At 48.5% G+C, this 27,177-nt stretch overlaps 1 protein-coding gene across 3 annotated transcripts in view; it reads right to left on the bottom strand.

Annotated features, from left to right (window-relative positions):
- LOC119379406 (probable sodium/potassium/calcium exchanger CG1090) overlaps positions 1–27,177 on the bottom strand; it is a 527,113-nt gene that overhangs the window by 339,485 nt on the left and 160,451 nt on the right. For all 3 annotated transcript variants that reach the window (XM_049411972.1, XM_049411973.1, XM_049411971.1), the window contains exon 5: positions 4,019–4,362. In XM_049411972.1, the coding sequence (XP_049267929.1) occupies positions 4,019–4,362 (344 nt within the window). The remainder of the gene's footprint in view (positions 1–4,018; positions 4,363–27,177) is intronic.

The following is a 27,177-nucleotide window of genomic DNA, read 5'->3' on the forward strand; positions in this document are numbered from 1 at the left end:
CTAAAACTTCAGAAGGGTGACCTCAGTCTTGTGCATTTGTTTGTGCGACAGATGGTGTTTCGATTTTTTTATCTTAGGGACGTCTATCACCTCCTTCTTCTGGCGGTTCTTCAAAATCGTCTGACTTACCACCTTGCCTTCATTCTAAAAAGAGACAGCGCGTGCAAACACGGACACAAGAAAGAGATCAGGACACCACAAACGCCGACTAACAACTGAAGAGACGCACAACGGCTGAAAAGAAAAAAGGCACGAAAACTTATCTGCGCATGCCCATGCAACCGGCGAACCTATCAATCCGGCACGCGTGGCGGTCTACGTGGAAGATAACTGTTAAGGCATTTGATTTCATCTTTATGCAAGTTAATCGACGGTTGGCTCACGCATGCGCTCTATTCTCGATATGCCATGCTTCAATCATCAGGCGCGTTTCTTCATTTCTATGCCGGTACAACACTGCGCATTCATCGAATTTTGGCGTGCACTTACAATCTCGACAATGTAATGATAGATTAGAAGATGAGCCTCCTGTTAGCGATCTCTTATGTTCCAACAATCTCTGGTTAATGCATCGGCCCGTCTGTCCTACGTAGAAGCGGCCGCAGCTGAAAGGGACCTTATACACCACACTCGTACGGCAATCAGTGAATTTGTTGGTGTGTTTTACGAAACAATTATCGGTCCGCTTCTTGTCTTTTACTCGCTCATTCTTCCTCTGCACAGCGGCACAAATCTTACCTAGCTTATTGGCAGCCGTGAAAACAACATTAACGCCGTATCTACTTCCTACTTTCTTTAGCCTGTGAGATATGCAGTGAATGTACGGAATACCTACGCCACGGTAGGTATTCCAGATAAGGAAGGGTATTTTGTAATTATGCCGGACAGTTTGTTCTCAGAAAAAGCATTAACAGCCATAGAAAAGAATTTTTGGACGGTAAAACTTAAGCCATCGGTAGTTAGGCAACGTGCTGTCGACCTTTTGTTAAGACATAATCTTGAGAGAATAGCTTGTAATGTCAAGAAGGCTAAATCACTTACTTTAGAATTGTTTTTTTCAGCCAAAACACATAAGAACGAGATTCCGTTTCGAGCAATCGTTTCAGAGCAAGGCACCTGGCAAGTCGCTGTATCTAGTTATTTGCAGAACTGCTTAACCTCTTTGAGTTTTTCAGACCCTTTTCGTATGCGTAATTCTCAGGCGCTAGTTCAGTTCCTCTCAGAGGAGAACCCCGGCTGTTGTAAAGCTTTTAGTATGGATATTGAAGACCTATATTATCCTTTGCCGCATAAGGACTTGTTAAAATGTGTTAATGAATGTATTAACGAACAAGGCGACCAGACGGTTTTCACCGATAAATGTGGTGTTTCTACTGGGGCATTTCTAGAAATCCTTTCCATGTATTTAAAGTCGACGCTGGTAGGTTGGAAGGAAGGCGTTTATGTGCAGAAATCAGGGATATGTATTGGTTCTAAGGTTGCTCCGGTTCTTAGTGATTTATACCTTAGCAAGATTGACAATCTTTTGGAAGGCGCCTTAGGTAATTCGGTTATTAAGGTTTTTCGTTATGTGGACGACTACTTGATTTTTTGTAGTGATGAGGACTTTGAAAAGGTGGTAACTTCCGTGAGCGAAAAATTTGAATTAAATGGAGGAGGGCTGAGCTTTACTAAAGAGGAGCCTCAGAATAATGGAATACAATTTCTAGACATTTCCTTAACGTTCCAGAAGAACCACGTGTGCTGGCAGTATTCTCCTAGATCTTCCAAACCGCTGTTAAATTTTTCGTCGAAGCACTCGAAGGTTGTAAAAAACGGAAAAACGGCATCGCCATGTCTTGCCTTAAGTCAGCCCTCACCAAGTCGTGTGAGCACAAAATGAGTGATAGCTTTAGCGCACAGGTTACGCGTCTTTTAGATGTAGGGTATCCTCGTGATGCAGTGGCCACGGTCGCTGAGCGTTTAAAGAAGTCTATTGTGTTAAGTCCGAGCATGGTTGCAGAAAGCGATAGGACGAAACGTGTCGTAGGTATTCCGTACATTCATTGCATATCTCACAGGCTAAAGAAAGTAGGAAGTAGATACGGCGTTAATGTTGTTTTCACGGCTGCCAATAAGCTAGGTAAGATTTGTGCCGCTGTGCAGAGGAAGAATGAGCGAGTAAAAGACAAGAAGGGGACCGATAATTGTTTCGTAAAACACACCAACAAATTCACTGATTGCCGTACGAGTGTGGTGTATAAGGTCCCTTTCAGCTGCGGCCGCTTCTACGTAGGACAGACGGGCCGATGCATTAACCAGAGATTGTTGGAACATAAGAAATCGCTAACAGGAGGCTCATCTTCTAATCTATCATTACATTGTCGAGATTGTAAGTGCACGCCAAAATTCGATGAATGCGCAGTGTTGTACCGGCACAGAAATGAAGAAACGCGCCTGATGATTGAAGCATGGCATATCGAGAATAGTGGTAGCGCATGCGTGAGCCAACCGTCGATTAACTTGCATAAAGATGAAATCAAATGCCTTAACAGTTATCTTCCACGTAGACCGCCACGCGTGCCGGATTGATAGGTTCGCCGTTTGCATGGGCATGCGCAGATAAGTTTTCGTGCCTTTTTTCTTTTCAGCCGTTGTGCGTCTCTTCAGTTGTTAGTCGGCGTTTGTGGTGTCCTGATCTCTTTCTTGTGTCCGTGTTTGCACGCCCTGTCTCTTTTTAGAATGAATACGTACCAACTAGCTCAGCTCTCTTATTCTAAACACCTTGCCTTTATGTCACGATAAGTGTTGCTCGGAGATCGCAGCTGTGGGGATTCTTAAATGACATTGTTGATACTATCACGTTTTTGAAAGTCAAATTTACATTACAGTATTTGTACAATGTTGACAGAACAACGCTAACCGCTGCACTTGTCAATAACCTTTTCCCTGAATCTGTTTATCGACTGCCATATTTGCTTCTACCTGGCCATGACGTATTATTTAGCATACGTATGATGTGTGTATCGCCAGCGGCGAAAATGTTTTTCTTTAAGTTGCGCACCTCCACTTTACCAGTAAGGACATGGCTCGATGAAGCAGGAATATATGTGCCCTGGACTGTAAATTGCAGAATTTGCAAGCAAGCAGACACAATCGAACACTGCTGTATTCATTGTCGTGATGCATTTCATTTCTGGGACATTCTAAATAGAACAATCAGAAAATACCTTCCTGTCACTGCTCATGGTATTAGGTTCCTGCCTTTCACAAAGAGGGACTGAAAGAGAGGACGCCCTGACTCCCGGCGGTGGTCAGTTCGTCATCAGCCCTAAATATAACCTACGTTGACATTATACAGCTTCACTGATCAACAACCTTAACAAAGTGCAAACAGTTCGTTTGGAAGAATATTTTACAGCTAACAAATGGGAAGACAGCCTTTTCTTGTGGCTGCTCCTTTCCCACCTCTCCATACGTCCGAATGCTCCCACATGTCTGACCTATTGTTTTGCTTTTTCGAAAGCGCAGCATCCATCTACCAACGTGGTACCCAAAATATAGAAAAGTAAACTTTTATGCAGATGCGCACAGACAGCATCTTCCCCTCACTAATAGGGAGCGCAGATCTCATGGTCGGTATTTCAGAAATTCGAGGATGCCTCATCGCTTAAAAATGCCTTCATTTTTGCTAAATATCAACATCCTGTCAAAACGTATGAAAGCAACTTTTTACAAGTACCCTCGTATGTGGGTGTTCGCTGAGACATCCGACATATCCGCTGTTAAGCGTATAGAGTCTCAACGCAAGAAAGCCAGATACCATCGGTAACATAGGCGTGCGCACGCCGGGGGTGGGGGGACGCTGCGATGAACCTTCGCCCCCTCCCCCCGGGGGCCCCCTGATGAGGAACATTGCGCACGCCTACGATCGGTACCACCACACTTCGGTTCTCCGCTGCTATCATCCGTCGACGATAGTGAGCAGAATGCCCTCACCGCCACAGCATTCCCAAAGGCGCCCAATGAGGGCACTTACCGCTTCGGCTGCGCAGCGATATGAGCGACAGGCGCCGTCGGTTGGGGTCCAGCGCGAGGCTCCGGCGCGGCGGTGGTGGTGGTGGCCTGGCGCTCTGTGCATCCAAACTACGCGCTCGAGGCACTGCTGATGAAGTTGCGCTGTTCAGCGCGGTGAGCACGAGGCCGCGGCTGGCACGGCGGCAGACCGGCGGCGGCTCAGTTTGCACCGCTGGACTGGACGACGCCGGCGGTTCGTCACGCAGGAAAGCCAGATGTCGCAGGAAGAACGACTCAGCTTTGCTGTCGAAACACATGAACACCGCATACACCACGTATGCAGCCAGCAACAGAATAGACTCCGTTCTGCAACAAAGAAAAGCGTGATAGGTTTTGGTTATTTCTCGCGAGCGAAAATAATGGGCGATCACCGGAAGTTTAACTTTTATGCCTGATTTCGTCACAATAATGCGGCGGCATCAAGGAATGAGCTTACTTATTGTTATATAGTTCCGACACATGCAGGGCGTGTGTACAAAGTACGACAGCACGCAGATGACCGACGAAACGTAATCGTTTATTCCTCCCGCTTGGAAGCGTATATAAAGCAACTGAAGGGGGATGTGGGGCAAAAGGGGGAGAGAGAGCAACTAAAGGCGCATGCGCCACCAGCACGTGCAGAGCAGTTTGATAGGGACTGACGTCACTTTACAACATCTCTCTTCCCTTAATACTGAAGTCGCTGCACTGGTTTTCGTTGACGAGTAGACCGCCACAAGATTTGGGCTGGTGTGTCGGGCACGGCCATGGCAGCGTTGCTAGCTGTGGCTTCCGGGTGATCTTCGGGATAAGCTGCTGCAATGCCCCTCTGTTCAGTTGACGGCATCGGAGACTGTTCATGGTCGCTAGTAGTCCCTGCTTGTGATGCTTGCCTCTCCGGTTCTTGATCAGATTCTATCGTTGGTGTCGAACATTGCCGCTTTCGCAACTGGTCAAAACGTCGTCTTAAAACTCCGGCCGGCGTTCGTACTCCAACCATCCGAGACCCTGCAGTAGACTCAAACGTACCTGGCGTCCATCTTTCACCCATCCCGAACTTCCGAGCATACACAGTAGCGCCCGGTGGTGGAAGTGGCCACTCATCCGCGTCCTCAGACGAAACTGCGCATGCAGGAGGAAAACGTGCATCCAGACGGGATCGTATTTGATATCCGAAGAGAAGTTCTGACGGCGATTTCCCAGAGCTGTTCGGCGTCCTCCTGCAGTTGAAAAGCAGCTTGTTTAGGTTATCTTCCAACCGTCCCTCATTTAATTTCTTGAGGCCTCCCTAATAGTCCTGACTGCCCTTTCTGCCAGACCGTTCGATTATGGGTGATAAACAGCTGTGCGCATGTGGGTTATATTGTTCATCGTGACAAAAGGTAAGAGCGTGTCACTGGTTATCTGCACTCCGTTATCAGAGACGATGGTTCGTGGCACGCCAAATCGGCAGAAGGTAGCACGCAAGCAGCTGACTTTGCACGCAGCGTTGGCTTGTCTCATGGGCACCGCTTCGATCCACTTACTGTGAGCGGCCACGACCACTAGAATCATGCTCCCTGCAATAGGACCAGGAAAATTAATATGCACTCGTGACCACTTTTCCGTAGTAGGGGGCCAGCTCATCGGAATAGCTGACGTTGGCATGGGCATGTTTTGAACACAGTTGCGACATGATGCGGTAACCCGCTCTATATCACCATCTAAGCCTGGCCACCAAAATGACGATCTAGCGACCGCTTTCATGGCCGAAGATCTCTGGTGTGTCACATGCAAAAGGTATAGAACGCGACGTCGCGCCTTCATCGGAACGACTACTCGGCGGCCCCAGTACAACAACCCGTGAGCCAAAGACAGCTCCAATTTCTTCTCGATGAAGGGTGCCATATTCGCGTCCAGGCCTTTCGCGCAGGACGGCCAGCCGTCCTTTGTGAAATTCATCACTTGACATAAGAGGGGGTCATCTGCAGTCACCTGCTTTAGTTCTTCAGCTGACGCAGTTGCCTGATTGTAACCAACCAAATCTAGTACATAGTCTGGTGGATCTGCTTCAGGGGGTTCCGGCTCTGCCGTCCACTGCGGCAATCTACTGAGGGCGTCAGCGTTCAGCAGCTGCTTACCGGAAGAATATTGAAGTTGGTAGCGGAATCCACCCACGTACAGCGCCCAGCGCCACGGCAGCCAAGGCTAGAGTTGGTCGGTCCGCCCTCAGCAGGCTCACGACCGGCTGGTGGTCCGTGACCAAAACGAATTCTCGGCCTACGAGGTAATCACGAAATTTACACACTCCAAACACAAGAGCAAGGGCTTCCCGCTCCTGCTGTGAGTAATTCTTCTCCGCCCCTGTCAACGTTCTAGATCGGAAACCGATGGGCTTGTTGATCTTCCCGAAGGAATGGAAAAGCACGGCACCTATTCGATCTTGCGAGGCATCACATTCTAGCTTGAAGGGTCTCTTGGGACCATAGTGGGTGATAACAGCTACTTCTCGGAGGCATTGTTTTGACTCACGGAAAGCTGCTGCTTGAGACTGTCCCCAGATCCAAGATGTGTTGCTCTCTAATAGCTTTACAGCGGTGCAAGTAAGGAAGACATCTTGGGCACGAACTTCGAATAGAATGTGAGCATGCCCAGAAGAGAACGTAACTGCTGAACGTTCTGTGGGTTAGGGGCTTGCGCGATCGCCTCGATGTCCTTCTTGATTGGATGCAGACCCTCGCGGTCAATCTGATGACCGAGGTACGTAACTGACTCTTGTCGAAAACAACACTTGTCAAGCCTGAGCTTTATTCCATGCTCACGGAAATGCTGCAGTACTTGTCTTAACTTGCCGAGGCTGCCGTGTTTTTCTGACACCAAGATATCGTTGAGGTAAGCTTGGACACCCGTCAAGCCCTGCAGACGGTTTGTATCTTTTGTTGGAAAATAGCAGGCGCGGAAACTATGCCGAACGGCAGTCGGTTGAAAGAAAACAACCCGCGGTGCGTGTTTGTTTATTACGCACAGCCTTGACTCCCCATCCAGGGGAGCTTGGTTACACGCGTCTCTTAAATCCAGCGTACTGAAGTAGTCGCCACCATTCAGACACGCAAAAATATCATCTACCGTTCAAAAATATGGGAGCACTTCATCCCATGTTTTGTGTTCAACATCGACGTACATCGACATCATGTCCGCCGGGGTCTTGTTGAGCCGTTCTGTGAGACCGTTAGTTTGCGGGTGGTATGCGGTAGTTCGGCGATGGGTGGTGTGGCTGTACCGCAAAATGGCTTGCATCAGTTCGCAACAGAAGGCTGTCCCTCTGTCAGTGATAACGACCTGAGGTGCACCGTGGCGCAGGACAATTTGGTGAACGAAGAATCTGGCGGCTTCTTCAGCAGTGGCTCGAGCAAGGGCGCGGGTTTCTGCGTAGCGAGTCAGGTAATCTGTCGCCACAATGATCCACTTATTTCCTGCGGTAGACGTCGGGAAGGGTCCCAGAAAGTCCATTCCGATTTGTTCGAAGGGCCTTGTTGATGGTTGAAGTGGCTGGAGTAGTCCAGCGGGTTTTGTTGGCGGTCTCTTGCGGCGTTGACACTCTCGGCACATCCGTACGTAATGCTTGACGTCTTCTAGGATGCGCGGCCAGTAGTAACACTCACGGATCCGCGAAAGCGTTCGTGTACACCCAAGATGCCCGGAGGTTGGTTCGTCATGTGACGCCTGCAAGATTTCCTGACGCAATGACGACGGCACGACGAGAAGGTAGGTGCTCTTCCTAGAGTCGAAGTTCTTTTTCACAAGGACACCGTCTTTTAAGCAGAATGTGTGAAGAGCACGCCTGAAAGTTTTGGGTATCTCCGTACGTTTTCCTTCAAGATGTTCAATGAGACAGTTCAGTTCAGGGTCGGCCCGTTGTTGGGCGGCTAAGTCGGAAGCGGTGATCATGCCCAGAAAACTGGCGTCGTCGTCTGCACACGGTGGTGGTTGCTCAACCGGGGCTCGAGACAGACAATCTGCGTCGGAATGCTTTCTTCCGTTCTTGTGCACTACCGATATGTCGAACTCCTGGAGCCGCAAGCTCCACCTTGCGAGACGTCCGGATGGATCCTTTAGGTTCGCAAGCCAGCATAAAGCATGGTGGTCGGTAATGACGGTAAAAGGTCTGCCGTACAAATATGGGCGGAATTTGGAAGTTGCCCGCACAATTGCCAAGCATTCCTTTTCGGTCGTGGAATAATTGTACTCTGCCTTAGACAAAGATCGACTGGCGTAGGCGATGACGTGTTCTCGTCCGTCCCGCCTTTGAACAAGAACGGCACCGAGGCCGACACTGCTGGCGTCGGTGTGGATTTCTGTTGCCGCGTTCTCGTCAAAGTGGGCCAAAATAGGGGGCGCTTGAAGACGTCTTTTGAGCTCCCGAAACGCTTCTTCTTGGGGTGCTTCCCACACAAACGAGCTGTCTTCTTTCGTTAGACGTGTCAGGGGCTCGGAGACCTGCGAGAAGTCCTTGACAAAGCGCCTATAGTACGTGCAAAGTCCGAGGAAGCTTCGGAGGCTCTTCTTTTCGCGGGGCTGCGGGAAGTCTCGAACTGCAGCTGTCTTCTCTGGGTCTGGTAGAATGCCGGCAGAACTGACGACGTGACCAAGGAACTTCAGCTGCTCGTAGGCAAAACGGCATTTTTCGGGCTTTAACGTAAGTCCTGAAGCCTTAAGTGCATCAAGTACCACTTTTAACCTGCTGATGTGTTCCTCGAAGGATGGAGCGAAGACTATGACGTCGTCCAAGTACACCAAACAAGTTTGCCATTTCAGGCCAGCCAATACGGTGTCCATTACCCTTTGGAAAGTTGCAGGGGCAGTGCAAAGTCCAAATGGCATGACTTTAAACTGGTATAGTCCATCTGGTGTAATAAACGCCGTCTTTTCGCGATCCCTTTCGTCAACTTCCACCTGCCAGTAGCCAGTCCTTAGATCCATAGATGAAAAGTATCTGGCATTGCAGAGACGATCGAGGGCGTCATCAATTCGAGGGAGCGGATAAACGTCCTTTCTCGTTACCTTATTGAGTCGGCGATAGTCGACGCAGAATCTTGGAGTGCCGTCCCGTTTTTTCACGATCACTACAGGGGAAGCCCACGGGCTTTGGGAGGGCTCAATGATGTTGTCATGAAGCATTTCTTGTACCTGTTTCCGGATTGCCTCGCGCTCTTTCATGGACACACGGTACGGCGATTGGTGACTTGGTTGCACATTTTCATCAGTTATGATGCGATGTTTCACAAGCGTTGTCTGGCGGATCTTGGGTGACGTGGCGAAACAATCCTGGTAGCTATAGAGCAGTTTCCGCAGCCTTTCGTGTCTTTCCTGGGGCAACGCCGGATTCACGTTAAAGAACACCTCATGTGTACGAGGATGGAGTGCGTCGTCGATCGTGAGTACATCGCTTATGTCCGGGATGGTCTCGAATAGTGCCACAGTGGTGCCCTTTGCAAGGTGACGATATTCCGAGCAGAAATTAGTGATTAGTACACTGACGGTTCCTTCAACGATGTGAACGATTCCTCTGGCGATAGCCAAACCTTTTTCAAAGAGCAAACTGGTTGGCCTCGACCAAACCTTCCGCGCAGATGCAGCTGTCAGCGCCCACGGGGATGACAGCACTCGAGCGTGGTGGCAATGTGACGTGCTCATCGAGAATCATTAGCGCCGCTGATAATGCAGGACTTGGATTTCGCGTGACGCCCGTATCTGGTGACAGGGTGATTGTTTGCGCTCGAAGATCTATGATTGCTTTGTTTGCCGAAAGGAAGTCCGCACCGAGAATGACGTGCACTGTCTGATACGATGGGCCCATCGGAAGTTAATCGCAGTCCGCTCTAGCTATCTAAATGACGCGACGGCTGTCGCTCTATAGTGGCAGCTGCGCAGAACGGCATGGCACGTGGCATTATCTAATAACAGATACTGTTCTGGTTCGCAGACAGGGTCTCACGTCACCTTGAAATCAACACAGATCCTGACAGTACCGTCCTTCTTTAGTACCGGCACAATGGGGGTAGCCCACTCGGAGTGCCTTACAGATGACAGTACCCCAAGTCACATTAGCCGGTCAATCTCTTTTCAAACTTTGTCGCGCAACGCAAAAGGAAGGGAAAGGGCCTTACAAAACTTTGGCGTGGCTGCTTGTTTCAGCTTCAGGTGGGCAGGATGCCCAGTAATGAGGCCCAGCTGGCTGCTGAAGATGTCTTGGAACACCGCTAGCAGGGCGGTGTTCCAAGAAACCCATCCCAACATTGAGATTTCGAAAAAGCGGCCTCTAGTAATAATTACGAAGTAATGAAATTCAACCGAATTCGATGGCTTTCGCTGTTGAAAGCCGGTGAATTTCGTTGAATTTCGTTACGCCACAACAATTACTACAGGACATTTTTTCGAAATCTCAAAGCTCGGATGGGTTTCTCGCATGAAGAACTTCAATTCTGCCATTTGACACAATCACCTAACTCCACTAATTAAAAAGTTAATGTAACCTTCTTAATTACTGTCCGAAATGATGTCCTTAACTACTTTAAGATTCTTGCCGCTACAGAAAAAGCAATTCTGAAAGCCCCGAGCAAATGTCGCATATTCCTGATTTTTTGTGAAGGTTGGACACATTTCTTGAAACACCCTGTATATTTCCGTACGCCTTCACGTCACGTATTCTGGCATGTGTCGAGGCGATCAAAAGAAAGGTGAACAGCGCGGCGCCCGCGTGCTGTGCTGTTGGCACTTGTTTTCATCGCGCTCTCCCCTACGGCAGAATCATCCTTGATTCCGCCGCATCTCTAGTGTCTTTTTATTAACAGATGGGTTACAAGCGCTTGAACATAAATGCCGACAGTGGAGTGTGTAATTGCCGCACAGTTCGCATTTTCTTTCGTCTGGTGATAGTACGCGTGCGGGTGTGCGTAGGCAAATCAGAACTGCCGCTACTTCTTTCCTAGTCAGTAGTCGATCAGCGGTATGTCTCATTCGGGGCTGAAAAAGTGTACGGAATTCGCAAAAGATGCATTATTCCACGCAAAATCAACACCTTGCCGCCGCGGCATTCGCCGCGCTGAACCAAATATGGCAGTGGGACGGTCGGTGGTGGTACTCTTCCCGTTCCAGTGATTAGTTTAAAGCGGTATTGATACGAGGGAGAAATCCTCGGGGGATAAAGGCGGAGCTTAGTGGCGTTAGTTGACGGGGACAATTCCCCTCAAGAGTCCCCCGCTCATACGGACGAGGCAAGCGGAGAGGGAGACCACTGCAGACTACTGTGGTGGCTTGTACAAGGCTATTGAGACGTGCGCTGCTGCCTTTCGCAGAAAGCGGGTAAATTAACGACGCTGAGTATTTCACATGCTTTCGTTGTCGTAAGCCAGGACTGAAAGAAAGTGCCATTCTTCGCGAGGTTATTGATGACGACTTTTTTTACCACGAAAGCGTTTTATGCCGGTGTCCACCACGGCTCTACTGACGTATTTCCGTCACGGATGTGACGTTGTCACATATACACTAACAGGCGGCAAAGAAGGAAAATTGCCGTCACTGGGAGTCGAAACTACGAGCCCTCGCTCCGCAGCGCGAACCGACTCGGCTACAGACGGCACATTTTTCAGCGTACTAACAGCGAGCTATTTATATACCCTATTTACCGTTGGCGGTACTCAAAGAATGGTGGCACTTCGCCGTGTTTTTATTATCACTAGCGAGATTGCGCGAAGGGCTCGAAGGGCGCGCTTTAAAGGTCGTAGCCCCCCGCGTTCCGATGCGCGCGCACCTCCACAGGGCGTGGTTGCTCGTGCGCGCGCGCTTATCTCGTGATCGGGGGTGGTTTGTACGTCTTGTGCTCTCACCGCAAGCTTGCGTTGAAGTTACAGAGAGCACGAAGGCCACTGAATTCGCTCACTGCAGCGACCGCTTTTGCGACAGGAGCGCGCTGATAACACACAAATAAATTACAACTGTGATAGATAGTTCGCGCTCATCCTGTGTATACTTGTGCGTTCGTTTCGTGCGTCCTCCTTTGTATTTGAGCAGCGCGCTTTAACTGTCGAGCTGTGACAGCTGTTAGTTCGCACTCATTCTATCTATATTCTGTCTGTGCGTCCTTTCTGCTCGAGCAGCGCGTTGCGAGTTTCGAGCTGCTTGCCGTTCTTCGCATGATATTACAATTTGTTGCTATAGCATTCATTCTTTCGCCCTTGTGCCGAAACAGTGCACAACAAACGCTCAACTACGTCTGTGAAGACACGTTTCACTTTCGTGTTATACTGATTCCTATGACAGGGATCAGCCATGTTTTTTTTCCTCAGCTGAAGAAATTGTGCACAACCTTTCAGACCAGTCAACTTTGGTTCTAATCTGTGAGACTTTCGTCATGTGGTCGAGTAATATGAATTGAAGTGAAGCGTCTTTCGATGTTGGTCGGCTTTGTGTTAACGAAGAAGTGCAGCTATCATAGCTTTTTTTTTTTCGGGAGAACGGAAAAAATGTCGCCTCTTGATGCTTGACAGAGATCTCTAAAATTACGTATAATGAGCGGGAGCCTACTGGATGAGAACTAAGTAGTGTGCGAGAGCAAGCGACGCTTAAACAAACATCTAGAAAGTTCGTTCTGCTTTTCATCATTAATATACTACTACAAACATTCGTTTTGCGTTTTTTTCGTTAAGTTGTTATTTGAAGAAAACCGGCGACGGCGGGTTAAACGGGCTCAAGAAAACTGGCAACGCCAAAATGCTCATAAAAATCACCCCATTCGAAAAAAAAGTATCAGTGACCGGTATATGGGCCATATTGGTGGTAGCGCTGTGCCATCGGGTTGAAAACCACCTCTGACACAGCATTCAATTTCAGCAGGTCTCGAAGGCATGTTCTCAGACGATCGAGAAAAAAAAAAACGGCATCTTCGTTAACTTTGGCCATCGCGGCTGCCGTGGCTGCAGCCAACAGACCCGCAAAGCGATTGCAAAATGGTTGCTGCAGTAGGAGCAACTGCGCCAAACACCTGCCCGAAAATATTTTCCCCCTACCGCGGGGCATAGGCGGAGAGTACGGGGGGGCTGGGGGGCTTGCCCCCCCCCCCCCCCCCCGGACTGCCTCATGGGGGGGGGCCGAGCCCCCCTGGCGCCGGCCCAGGATATTTTTTAAGAGCTTGGCTTAGGTCCCCGGGTCGTCCTGTCTGGCAGCTATTTCACAGGAGGCTGTTTAAGCCCTCTTCTTTTTCATTTCAGCCATTTAAAGTTCGGCTCATGGGCCAGTGACAAGTAAAACATTCAGGGGAAAATGCCCCTCAAACGGATTTTTACGTGCAGAATATGTTGTGTTGATGAACAACTGAAGCGACGACCACTTAAGCTATGACAAATTAAGTTTTGACTATCCGCAGTTGTAGCAGTGTAATATTCGTTACATATTACCACAGAAACTGCCAGCGCTCGAGTGCTACGCACACTATATACCTTGTGCATTGCAGCTGTCGCGAACCAAGTGAAGCGCCCACAGCCCCGTTACGACAAGCGAATTCAGCCGCAGTGCACGTGCCAGCCCTGCATGCGCACGAGCTCTGACCGAGGGGCCAGCGCGCGCGACAGAGGAAGAAAGCGAGGTTAGAGGCCAGTATCTTTCCTCCATGCTCGTGATATTGACAGACTCCACGTTCGCTCTCTTTCGTCCTCGTTCGCGCTATCCGTTACGCCGCCGACGCCAAAGGCGATGCCGCTCAACGCAGGAAAGGACTTGAACCCCGTAGTGAACGGTTTTGAGAACACAAAAATGATACTGAGAATACAAAGCGATCCCGACACAGTCAGTCAGTGAACGCTTTCGCACAAACTTATTCGCCAATAAAAAACGGGTAATTTCTTGGTTGCCTACATATTGGTACCCTTCGACATGCCTGCTTATAAAAGTGCCGAGAAAAGATGGTACGCAGTTTTGATTTATCTGTAAAGGGTTTTACTAAAAGTTCGGTCACCAATGAGCAACTCCATCACTCGTCCAGAAAACAACCTTTGGCAGAAAGATTCGTAACCGCAGCTTCGCACAAGGTGTAGTGGTAGCAAATGGTATTTGCTACCATCTCAGAATTACTTTCGGCCATCTTGAATTGAATTCACTGCCATAATTAAAACTTCCCGTAATAGCGTTAGCCTACTCTCTCCTCTGTGGCGCATGTTTTAACAAAGTAAAGCCTATTAATAAACCCCACGCATTGCGTGAATCGATTTTACACGACGCAGTCAACGAGTAGCAGCCTACGCGACCTTTTTCGCTTTGAGCCAAGAGTTGCGTAAATTGTAAATGACTTTGTGTAAATTGAAAAATAAATCTAGGATCTCCCACTTACAGATCTTCATTATGATTTCGCGGGCACCTAAAAGACTAAAGTTACATTAAATTCTTTACTTTGGAAGTTGGACTCATCTCTCTCTGTCTATATATATATATATATATATATATATATATATATATATATATATATATATATATATATATATATATATAGGGAGAGTGAGAGAAAAGTTTGGAAGGGCAAGTCGGGCCCCCGCCCCCTCCGGTAAAATGAAAACTCTCCGCCTATGCCGCGGGGGATCGTTTGTCCTGTCGGGGAAAGGGTCCCCGTCTCCTCCGAGGAGGCGCGGGGGTGTAGCACCCACTCACTAATCCGTGACGCCTGGTCCCGACTCACGTGATCCGTAATCCCCCCATGTACCCCGCACATTTCTCCCTCGTGTGAATACTAACGTGTCCAGCGCAGCAGGCAGCGCGGCGCGGCCGTTCACCACAAAAGGCCCACGCGGGAGCCGGTCCCCAGCACTAAAACTCTCTACTAGAGAGTTTTAGTGCTGGGGACCCCAAGCCACCTGCGTACGCACGGTCTTGCGTTCCTTTGTACTCCCAGCCGCATCCACCGAGAATACAAAAGAGCGCAAGGGCCCGCGCGTCCCCAAGCCCGCGGGAACCCAGCACTAAAACTCTATTCTAGGTCACTCTAGCCTGAACACACTAGCGGAAAGACTAGTGCGCCTCGATGCCAGCGTTGCCAATTCCAGGGTGGCGACACCTTTTGACACACTCCGCGCCGCCGTTTCTTCGCGGGGAGACATATTGGTTCCAAAGTGTCGGGCCGAGTGCTGTGGCTAGCACGGGGACGGTGCTGCTAACGCGTTGGTGCTAAGTTATTAGATCAGTTCTTTGACCGCTACGACAGGCTTCTGCGTGTCATTATGTACTGCTTCACATGCGAAAGGCCAACGGATGCTTCGCTTCCCTCGTAACAGTGAGCGAATAAAAAAGTGGGAGGCGCAAGTGAAGCGCGACCGCTGGCATCCGACAGACAGCACCAAGATATGCGAGGTTAGTTGTTGACGTTTCGTGGTATATGACTGTGTCTTTTTGACCACTGGCTGTGAACGTGCTGTTGAACGAATTCGTGCAAGAAATAAACACTTGTCTCGCTATAGCAGCATAGCACGATCATCTTGTGAAGCTGCTATTACGGAGGAGCTGTTAAGCTTTTCGTTAGGCCTGCGAAGTGAACATAAACTCTGCCCAGCTTGCCTATCGCTACTTAAGTCAATTTAAGCTTAGCTAAAAGCCTAGTAAAAACAAGTTATTCATAGCTCAGGCTAATTAAGCTTAGTGAAGCCAATCAATACTAATCGCTACCAGTCAGTACTGATCGATAATAACCGATACCAATTAAGCTGCCGGATTAAGCTTTAAAAAAGCCTAGTTAAGCCAGTATATTCCGGCTTCATTAAGCTTAGACATGTCAATCAACTCTAGTCGATACCAATCAATACTCATCCATACCAATTAAGCCGAATTAGTTTGGATTATATCGAATTAAGCTTATTCGAACCAAGATGAGATGGCCTAGCCATGAGGTAGATTAGACCCGACTGGATTAACTTAATCCGGTTTAAGCAGGACTAAGCTGATGCGGATTAAACTGATCCCGAACAATTGAATTTTGAGTAAGTTGAGAATGCCTAGCTAGTTGGATGACTGACAATGGCCACATTGAGCCAATCCGGATTAAGCCAGCTTAAGCTAATCTGAATTAAGCTAATCCTGAACAAGTCAATTTTGAGTAAGCTGAGATTGCCTATACCAGTCGTTCTCAAATGGGTGGTCCGCAAAACCCATACTTGGAAAAAAAAAGAACAAAACGCGGCACGCTATTTGCCGTTAAAGCGGCCCTTCTGATTTTAGTATGCTTCACCGCATAAAATGTTTGCATTACGGCGGATTCAATTATGTTTCCCCTTCTCCATGAGATGGGTTTAAAGCTTTTCTTGCAGTTTTCTACCAAATATGCAAGCATACTTTTTCTAGGCTTGAATATTTGAGGAACACACATAGCTAGAAACAGGTTGAATGCGGCTGCGGACCGCACAACTTATTGACAAGCTGGTGAAATCGAATTGGCGTGGCACTTTAGTTCGACCATTCTTTGCCAGGGAGCAATAAAAGGCACCTATTTCAGGCTGCATGTGGTGTTAATTTATGACCCGCCCTCCCCCTTATTTCACTGCAAGGGGTCCCTCATCGCTTCCGCAGGCACACACGGGGTCCCCGAAACATCCATCGATGGGAACCACTGGCCTAGCCAGTTGGATGACTGAGTATGGCTAGATTAAGCCAATCCGGATTAGTCCGAATTAAGCTAATTCGGATTGACCAATCAAGGTGGACGATTGGGCGAGTTGGTGATTCGTGATCGACGTGTGTATACTGCGCGGTAGTAACCACGGACAAGAAGATGATACAAGGACAAGCGCAGACTATCAACTGAAGGTTTATTTTTCACAAACCACATATATATGACTGAAACAGAAAAAGAAAACACAAAAACCTACAAAAAATGATGATTTAGCTCTTAACAATCAACAAAACTTGAACGTTTGATAAAAGAAGATTCATGGTCCATGTGCGCTACTTGCCAGATACCGTAGCTCTTTATCTAGAAGAGCTAACGACGGTTTCCTTACGCAGTTTTCTGGTTCCCGTGCCATTTTTTTCCGCTTCGACGATCATACGGGTATGATCGTCTTTGTGCCTCTACATTACGACCGTGCTTTCGAACTGCGCATGGCAGCCACACTTACTGACGTGCTGGGCCAAAACCTTCATTGCCATTGCGTACATTGCGTGCACATGAAAGCACGGTCGTAATGTACAGGCACAAAGACGATCATACCCGTATGATCGTCGAAGCGGAAAAAATGGCACGGGAACCAGAAAACTGCGTAAGCAAACCGTCGTTAGCTCTTCTAGATAAAAGAGCTACGGTATCTGGCAAGTCGCGCACATGGACCATGAATCTGCTTTTATCAAACGTTCAAGTTTTGTTGATTGTTAAGAGCTAAATCATCATTTTAACACGAAAGTGTTTTATGCCGGGGTCCACCACGGCTCCACTGACGCATTTCCGTCACGGATATGACGTTGTAAAACATAGACTAACATATGGCAAAGAAAAAACTATAAGGAAACGGTCCGTCACCGGGAGTCGAACTTATGACCTCTCGATCGCCAGCGCGCAACGCGAAACGACTCCGCCACATACGGCATGTTCTCTGCTGCACTAACGGCGAGCTATTTATGTACACCATTTGCCGGTGGCGGTACTCAGAGATCGGCGGTACAGCGTGTTTTCGTTATCACTAGCGAGATGGCGCGAAGGGCTCGAAGAGCGAGCTTTAAAAGTCGTCCCCCACGCGGATTAGCGCGCGCCTCGACAGGGCGTGGTCGCTCGTGCGGGCGCTTATCTCGTGATCTCGGTGGTTAGTACGTCTTGCGCTCTGTCTGCAAGTTTCCGTTGAGAGCACGAAGGTTACCTCGCTCACTGCAGCGGCCGCTTTTGCGAAACGAGCGCGCTGCTCACACAGAAATAAGTTACAACTGTGACAGTTCGCGCTCATCCTGTGTATGTTCGTTCCGCGCGTCCTTTCTGCTTGAGTAGCGCATTGCAAGTTTCGAGCGGCTTGCCGTTCTTCGCGTAGCATTACAATTTGATGCTGTAGCATTCATTCCTTCGCGCTTGGGGCGAAAAAATTCGCAACAAACGCTCAACTACGTCTGTGAAGACACGTTTCACTTTCGTGTTATACCGATTCCTATTACAGAGGGATCAGCCATGTTTTTTTTTGTAGGTTTTTGTGTTTTCTTGTTCTGTTTCAGTCATATATATGTGGTTTGTGAAAAATAAACCTTCAGTTGAAAGTCTGCGCTTGTCCTTGTATCATCTTCTTGTCGTCCGTGTTTACTACCGCGCAGTATACACACGTCGATCGGATTGACCCCACAAAGCATCATTGACATACCCTTACGAAGTTAAGACACATTTCCGTTGTCGCCAAAACAACGCGAAGCTCAGAGATGTCATCGCGAAGCTAACCAATTTTGGTATATATAAAGTTGGCAAAATGGCCGCTCGAGCACTACCATCGGGTCATGTATCATATATGTCATGACCTACATGACATGCATCACATGTTTTTGGTGTTTTCACCACTCATTTATGTTCTTCATACGCTCTTATCATGCCAGGCCAATTTTGGTATACATCAACTTAATGAAACGGCCGCTAGAGCACCATGGCCGGGACATGTATGTCATGACGTACATGACATGCATGACATGATTTTCGAGCACTCTCACAGTGGTCTTGGTTCGCGGGTTGGTGTCGCCGTCTGGAAGCGGTAGAGTGAAGCAATGCATGACTTCCGCGATTAGCTCCGGCAACGCGCCGTTGCACCGTTGCTACGGCTGGCGCGTTTCCGGCGCGTTGATTCGGCGCGTTTCCAAAGGAAGTTTAATTTTGTCAACACCTTACACCGTGAGGTGGCGGCTTTAGACGAAGCCTCGCTCACAGCATCCATCCATAATGCCACGCCCGCTTCTTGTTTTATTTTGATGTATTCGGGTTTGACCAGCAAGGACGCGTTATCAACGCTCGACGCTGACCGCGCCGCAGTGTTCGAGATGCTTCGCGATTGTAGTAGATCGCTTTCTTAAGATTGCGCGCAGGACGCGAATAGTATAGATTATTCCAGAGTTTGTGCGACCACCAAGGATAAGACTGGAAAGTTCGATGCGTGATGTATAAAAGAAGGCGCGCCCCAGCCATGAGCAGATTATCGACAGCCGACGCCCTGTTCGTCGCTATCAGTGTACAGCGTGTATTGCTGTAGTTCTAGTTTCATTTCCCGGCCACAAGTTCGGCCAAATAAACAGTTTCATCTTGAACACGCCGACTGCTGTTTTCGTAGAACGTCACGACCACGCGACAATATTTAAAAAAAGTCAAAGTTTCGCCGCAACGGCGAGGCAATGAATGCAATAGCAACAAATTAGAATGTAGCGCGAACAACGGAAAGCAGCTCGAAATTGCCAGCGCGTCGCTGGAGCCCAAAGGACGCACAAAGCGAACGCACACAGGACGAGCGCGAACTATCATGCGTCACAGCTCGATTCTTGAAGCACACTGCTGAAACATAAAGCAGGACGCACGAAACAAACTATAAAAGGTACACACAGGACGGGCGCGGAAGAAATGTCGCAGTTGTTAATTATTTCTGTTTGAACAGCACGCTCCTGTCGCAAACGCGGCCGCTGCAGCGAGCGAAGTGACTTGCGTACGCTATGTGACTTCAGCGCGGACATCATGGGGAAAGCACAAGACATACAACCCCCCGCTCCACCCCCCCCCCCCCCACCCGTCTCCTTCATTCCTTGAGATAAGCGCACGAAGTCGACCACCCCTGTAGGGCGAAGAGCCTCGGCGTTCGCAGGAGCGGGGCGACGACCTTTAAAGAGCGCCCAGCGCGCACATCGCGCCATCTCGCTGGTGAGTAAGAAAGCACGCTGAAGTAAATGGTGTATATAAATAGCTCGCCATTAGCATGCTGAAAAACGCTACTCTCAGTGGCTTAGCCGTCTAACGCCGCACACTTTGGAGCGAGAGGTCGGCCGTTCGATTCCGCGCGTCGGAAAGTATTTCTGAATTATTTTTCTTCGTGACTTCTCTCTCTCTCTCTCTCTCTCTCTATATATATATATATATATATATATATATATATATATACACATATACGGTGCATGACGGCGGCAACGGTGACGGCAAAAATCAGCCGAGACTGTCCATATAGTTCTGCGACGCTCGCCTAGCTGTCACACCGCGTTCCCCGTTCGAACCGTGAGAAATCACGGCCAGACTAGAGCAGAGACACGACGCGCGTCGCGATTCCCGTCGCGTTTCTAGCCCGGCCGTGGTGTGATCTTTCTGTTAACTCTTTAACATTCAACGGGATGGCGCCCTTAGCCTAATCTCCGTAAAGAAGCTCAGCGTCCAGTAACCGACGCTCTTCTGGCTGTCACACCGCTTTCTCGGATTATGCTCTCCCAGTGCGAATGGAACGGCTTGAGCAACACTCGAAACCATGCTAGCAACGGCGCGCTGCCGGATGCAATTCGGAGGCCACAAGTAATGCATCATGACACTAACGAGCACCGACTGCGAGCGTTTCGGTAGACTAAGCGTGGCACAAGCTCTTGCTGCAATACTGTAGAAAACTCTATGGTCGGTGAAATGCGGCGTCCGTGTTTATTCGATTCGGTGTCGATGCAGTTACACGATCCGCCTTTCGAGTCAGCTTGTGAGGCCTCCTCGCTAGCGTAGCGCCGCTTCCAAATAGACTGACGGTGTTTCTCCGCCGCCTACAGCTTCGAGTGCACTGGCACCGACTACTAGAGAGCACACACCTTGCCGTTTCTCTCCTCAAATGTTGTTATATCGTATTTTATGGCACAAGGGCCAGTGGTGGCCAAAGAGTGCCAGGTCATGGTATGGGATGTGATCAATGAGGATGTTAGATGGCTGTATAAGGGCCTAAAATTGTTCGCAGTGACGGTGCGTAAAACGTATAATTGCTCAAATCATGACAGTGGCGTGAATTGTGTGTGGTGGGGATAAATGAGTAGTGCTTGCGTTACTAAAATAGAGCATGGAGGTAGCACGAAAACCTCACGTACGCCCTTGAGACCAAGGGCCTGAGGTAGGTGCTTTCTCTTAAGAGACTATCGCAACATCGACCTCTTGTGAGAGGCCGTGGTACGGATCACCTGTGTATATGATGTGAAAACTACGAAGTTCTTTGAAGTATCTTAAAAGATATAAAAGATATTCGCATTTGAAAAACGGATCCTTGCCTAGCAACATTGCTGGGTGTAGTGGGATTTGTTGTCGGACTGGTACTGGAAAATGTTTTCTCCTAAGCACTTCAAGTTCTCGGCATTCCAACAAGACTTGAAGGACTGAGAGTGGCTGGCCGCATTTATCACAGCTGGGTAGCTCACCACCGGATAAAAGGTACGCGTGTGTGCTGTGTGTGTGTCCTATTCTAAGTCTGCATAATGTTACTTCGGTGTGGCGTGTCTTTGCAGTGGGCGTCCAACTATAAAGGTGTGGCTTAAAGGAGCACTGACACAAAAATTTTGCACCTTGTTTTTTTTTTTTGTTGCAACAGATAGCTTATGATCCACTTATCACGGCTGCAAACCTCGTTTGCGCGAGCGCGCGACGGTTATTTATTTAGAGACGTTTTTAGAGCGCCCAGTCGCAGTTTCGGTTTCAAAGCACCGAGCTGGGCAGCACTACTTCCGGAGGACGGGTAGCCACAGCTGGCCACGTGAACACGCAAAATTGTGACGTAGGCGACGCGCGAGCGTGAGTGCGGTGGGCGCCGAACCAGGTGAAGTGGCGCCAGCTATGGAAGATTAGAAACAACTAACAAACGCGTAATCTATGTCCTCCGAGCATTCGGAAGCGCCCATCTCGACTCGCTAAGCTTACAGCATCGATTATTTGACTATGGCTCTCAAAAACGGCGCCGAATCGGGATGAATACATTGCTGTCGAAGCTTAAGGACATGAATCTAAAGCAAATGGAAGCATCAGTTCGGAACTTACACGTAACAGAGCGCACGGTGGCCACTTGATAGATTCGAAGTGGACGACAACCGCTTTTGGCAGTGCTGCCATGTTTTTCGGAGGCGCGAATGCCTCGCCGGCGAAGCTTGCCGTGCAAGTTGGACAGCTCTCGCGTGTGCGACAACGGCCGACGTTCTGCGGCACCGCGCCGTTGCGGCAGGCTTGCCGCTAGCGTGAGCGGGCCATAACATCTGCCAATTAAAGGGCACGACGAGCGAACATCGGAAGAGAACACAACTAGAACACGCCAAGCCGCAGGCACGGAGGAAGAAATGGCAGGTAGCACGGCACAAGCGCAAGGGCACAACCAGCCACCAGCCAACACAAACTCGTGACGTAGTTTGTTTACACACCCCCCGCGTTGATGTCGGCGTCGCGAAGCGCTCACATCTCGCTCAGTCGCGCGGCATGCACTTTAAAATTGATTTTAAATATGTTCTAGGCTAGATTGGCCCTTGATATTTCGTAGACGTTGTGTACGGCTCCGCATACATCTATTTAACTCATTATCTCGCCTTCGAAATTTTGTGTCAGTGCTCCTTTAATCAAGTGTAATTTGTTATCTATTTCTAGATCCCATGACCTTTGCCAGAAGGCCCTGAGCTTTTTCCTTAAAAAGGGTTTCAGGTCCATTACGGGAACCCCCATAGATGTATTAGTAGCATTTACGCGGACAGAAGTGGCTAGTTGGTCAGCCAAGACATTGCCTTCGATGTCTCTATGTCCAGGCACCCAGCACAACACGATATGTTGGCCAGATGCATACATGGTGCAAAGGAGTGCATATAGTTCCATCACTACAGGGTTTTTATTCTTTCGGAGAGACATGATGGCTTTCACCACACTGAGAGAGTCTGTGAATATAATAGATTTTTCTAACTTTTCTTTGCTGATATGTTTCACAGGAGTCAATAGTGCAAAGGCTTCTGCTGTGAAGATACTTGTTTCTCGGTGCATAGCGCCGGATTCTGTAAATGAAGGACCGATCGCTGCATAACGAACACCGGCATGCGACTTGGAAGCATCAGTAAAAAACTCAGCACAACAGTACTTTGCCTGTAATTCAAGAAAATGTGTATGTATATGCGCTTGTGGAGCATGTTTGGAGGTTCTGATGAAGGATATGTCACAGTCAATTTGCTGGCACTGCCATGGCGGGAGTGGTCTAGTCGGAGGCATTACATGGTGTGTAACAATCGAGACATCCATATCTTCATTAAGCTTCCTGACACGAAGTGAGAACGGCTCTCTTAGTGCCGGTCGCTTGTGGAATAGTGTGGCACATCCTGTATCATTTACAGTAGGATAAGCAGGGTGTTCAGATTGTGCATTCACTTTCAGAAAATACGTGAAGATATTGTATGACCGTTGCAAACTGAGTGACAACTCGTCTGATTCCACATAGAGACTTTGTACTGGGCTCGTCCTGAAGGCGCCAGTGGCTAAGCGTATGCCCAAATGGTGAATCAGATCAAGCATTTTCAGCGCACTTGGTGCGGCAGAGTGATACACCACACTTCCGTAGTCTAAACGTCTCTTGACAAGACTCTTGTACAGGTTTATTAAGCACTTCCTGTCACTTCCCCAAGTTGTGTGTGACAGTATTTTTAGGATATTCATTGTTTTTAGGCACTTTGTTTTAATGTACTTGATGTGTGGGATGAAGGACAGTTTTGAGTCAAGAATGACACCTAGAAACTTATGTTCTTTGTTGATCTGCAAGCGTTGTCCATCCAGCGTAACCTCAGGATCTGATACAAGGCCTCTTTTTCTGTTAAAAAGAACACACGAGCTTTTAAGGGGCTTTATCTTAAAACCATATTCATTTGCCCACTTAGTTATTTTGTTCAGGCCAAGCTGAACTTGTCGCTCACAGATTGAGAGGTTACATGATTTGAGGCCTATTTGGACGTCATCAACATATACACAGTAAAACATTGCGGGAGGAATAACCGTACGAAGGGAGTTCATTTTCACAATGAAGAGGGTGCAGCTAAGCACTCCTCCTTGTGGCACACCAGTTTCTTGAGTGAACGGTTTTGACAGGACATTTCCCACTCTGACGCGAAAAGTGCGATTGGATAGGTAACTTTCTATTGTTTTGAGCATGCTGCCCCGAACACCCAACGCGGACAGGTCTTTGAGGATTCGAAATCGCCATGTTGTGTCATAGGCTTTCTCGAGGTCGAGAAATACGGAAAGAAAAAACTGTTTATGGATAAAGGCATCTCTAACTATTCCCTCAATGCGAACAAGGTGGTCTAGTGTTGAGCGACCCTCCCTGAAGCCGCACTGAAGTGGGTCTAGTAGGTTGTTGTTTTCGAGAAGATAGATTAATCGCCGGTTTATCATTTTTTCAGAGTTTGCACAAGCAGCTCGTCAATGCTATTGGCCTATAGCTACTGGCTAAGGACGGATCTTTCCCTTGCTTGTGTATTGGAATTATAATGGCTTCTTTCCAAGACGTTGGAATGTACCCAGCTGCCCACAAGGTGTTGAAGAGAGACAGAAGTGCATTCTGTGCTTCGGGGTGTAAGTTCCTGATCATCTCATACATTATACGATCACCACCTGGTGCTGAGTTGTGGCAGGAGTTCAAAGCGGCCTTGAGTTCGGCTACATTAAACGGACGGTTGTAAGGTTCATCTTTTGCGCACTTTCGTTCAAGGCGTTCCCGCTCAGCGCGTTCCTTGAACCTCAGGAAAGTTGGATTATAGTGGGATGCGCTAGAAATATGTTGAAAGTGTTCACCCAGAAAGTATGCCTGGTCTTCCATGCTATTGCCTTCGGTATTTACTAAGGGTAGTGGTTGTGTTTCCCGTCCATTTAATTTGTTTAGGCTATTCCATACCTTACCCTCATCCGTATAAGAGTTTATGTTAGATATGTACTTTTGCCAGCTTTCTCTCCTAGCCTGTCGACGGACTCGTCTGCCCTGCGACTTTGTTTGCTTGAAATTAACGAGGTTCTCAGCTGTTGGATGGTCACGAATGATGGTCAAAGCTTGGGCTGCAGCCCAAGCTTTGTTCTGTTTTTTTCTTGCCTCCCTACATTCTTCATTCCATCAGGGTATACGACGTTTTCTGACTTGTCTGTTGGTTTGTTTAATACATTTTTCAGCAGCGTCTATAATAAAATGTGTTATATACGCCACAGCGTCGTCTATGCTAGAGGAAGCAATGTCATCCCACTGTAGATATGTGTGTTCTTGGAACAGCTCCCAGTTTGCTGACTTAATTTTCCAACGGGGAACCTGGGGGGGAACCACTGTCTCGTTTTGTTAAGCTTATCGCTATAGGGAAGTGGTCGCTTCCGTATGGGTTTTTAATACCTGCCATTCAAGATACGGAACTAGAGTACTGGATGTGATGGTTAAGTCGATAGATGAGTATGTTTGGTGCGTGGCATTGAAGTATGTGTGTTCGTTTTTGTTGAGCAGACATGCACCAGTAGAGAATAGGAAATTTTCTATCAGTCTTCCTCTCGCATCACAACGAGAATCTCCCCAAAGTGTGCTATGTGCACTGAAATCTCCAACTAGTAAATAGGGTTCAGGAAGCTCATCAATTAGGTTCTGGAATTCAGTTCTACTAAGTCTATAGCCTGGGGGAATGTATAATCCCAGGCAGCACGCCGCCATTCGACCGATCTTGGCCCAACGTCGGCAAATGACGGCAGCAATATTGGCCCCACGTCGGCAAATCACGCTCGCGCTACTTTCACCCGCATCGGCCCGACGTTGGCTAGCCGCCGTCGGGCCGTCGTGGGCTAGCCAGCGTCGGTCCGAGACGGGCCTGCCGTTATTCAGCCGATGATGGCAAGCCGTCATTGGGCCTCTGTATGCTAGCCGATGCTGGCGTGGTGTCGGCCCCGCCGACGTCGGGTAGCCGCCGGCGTGACCGTTTACACCCGTTATTATGTTTTAGCAGTGGTGGCTTACCATGCGTTAAGTACGGTAGTACTGTACCGTCGTGGTCTGCACCTAGTTTATATGGGGACACCGGCGGTAGTTGCTCGATGCGTAAAGTAACTTGATCAGGCAGGCTGATACACGTGTTATAAAGTAAAATGGCTGCGTGCCGACCACGGCAGCTCGGTATTACTGTGGTTACTGTACTGTAAATCAGCAGCGCTAAAATAGACTATTCGCGGCCCAACGGCATTCATCGACTACCATTGGTGCCATATTCGAAAAATGCTGCCTAATTAGAACGACTGCTCTACTGATGCCTTAGTGTGCGATTAAGACCCACAATTCTTTCGAACCGTGCAAGGCCGAGAACGAAAGTCAATATTGTCTCTAACACAACTAAATTGATGAAATGCCTGCTGCACCAACTACGCATGCGTCTGAGAAATTAAGGAGCAACACATTTGCAAGGTGATAAACACAAATTTATTCACAGGTATGAGCACACGCCAGCAGTTCCGGAATAATTATGCCATAGAGGAATGTCTAAACATTTATGGATACCGTAGCCAACATCTAAAACAACCCCACAGCCACCGTGTTCCTGAAAAAAAGCAGGACAATCCTAATCGAGAATGGGGTCAGGCGCAAAATCATAGGCGTGAGCAGGGTTCCCCTTCAGAGGGGGGGGGGGGGGGGCGAAGGTTAATCGCGGCGCCCCCCTCCCTATTAAGTCAATGTGTTTGGCAGACCTTGCGCCCACCTCTTCTTAGGTGACTACGGGGGCCGGCCGCCCCCCTGCCCCACTGTGCGCACGCCTATGCGAAGAGTTACGATCTCATCAACGTTATGCGCGGTACATTCACTATAAATATTGAAAGAACTAGAACACGCAAAAATAGGAATAAGGATTAACGAAGAATATCTTAGCTACTTGCGTTTTGCGGACGATATCGCGCTTTTCAGTAACGACGGTGCCGAATCACGAAAAAAATTCTGGAGATGTAAACGAAAGCAGCATCAAAGTGGGATTAAAGACGGACCCGAAGAAAAGAAAGATAATGTTAGGCGGCTTGCCGGAAAAGCGAGATTAAGAGTGGCAACTAGACTAGAAGATTGTGCAACGCGTGAGCTAATTAGGCGTAGAGGAGCAAGCCCCCCCCCCCCCCGACCTTTATTAAATTCACCAAGGAACGGTAGGCATTCGCAACACATGACT

Source organism: Rhipicephalus sanguineus, chromosome 1, assembly GCF_013339695.2.
Source record: "Rhipicephalus sanguineus isolate Rsan-2018 chromosome 1, BIME_Rsan_1.4, whole genome shotgun sequence".
NCBI classification, from domain to species: Eukaryota; Metazoa; Arthropoda; class Arachnida; order Ixodida; family Ixodidae; genus Rhipicephalus; species Rhipicephalus sanguineus.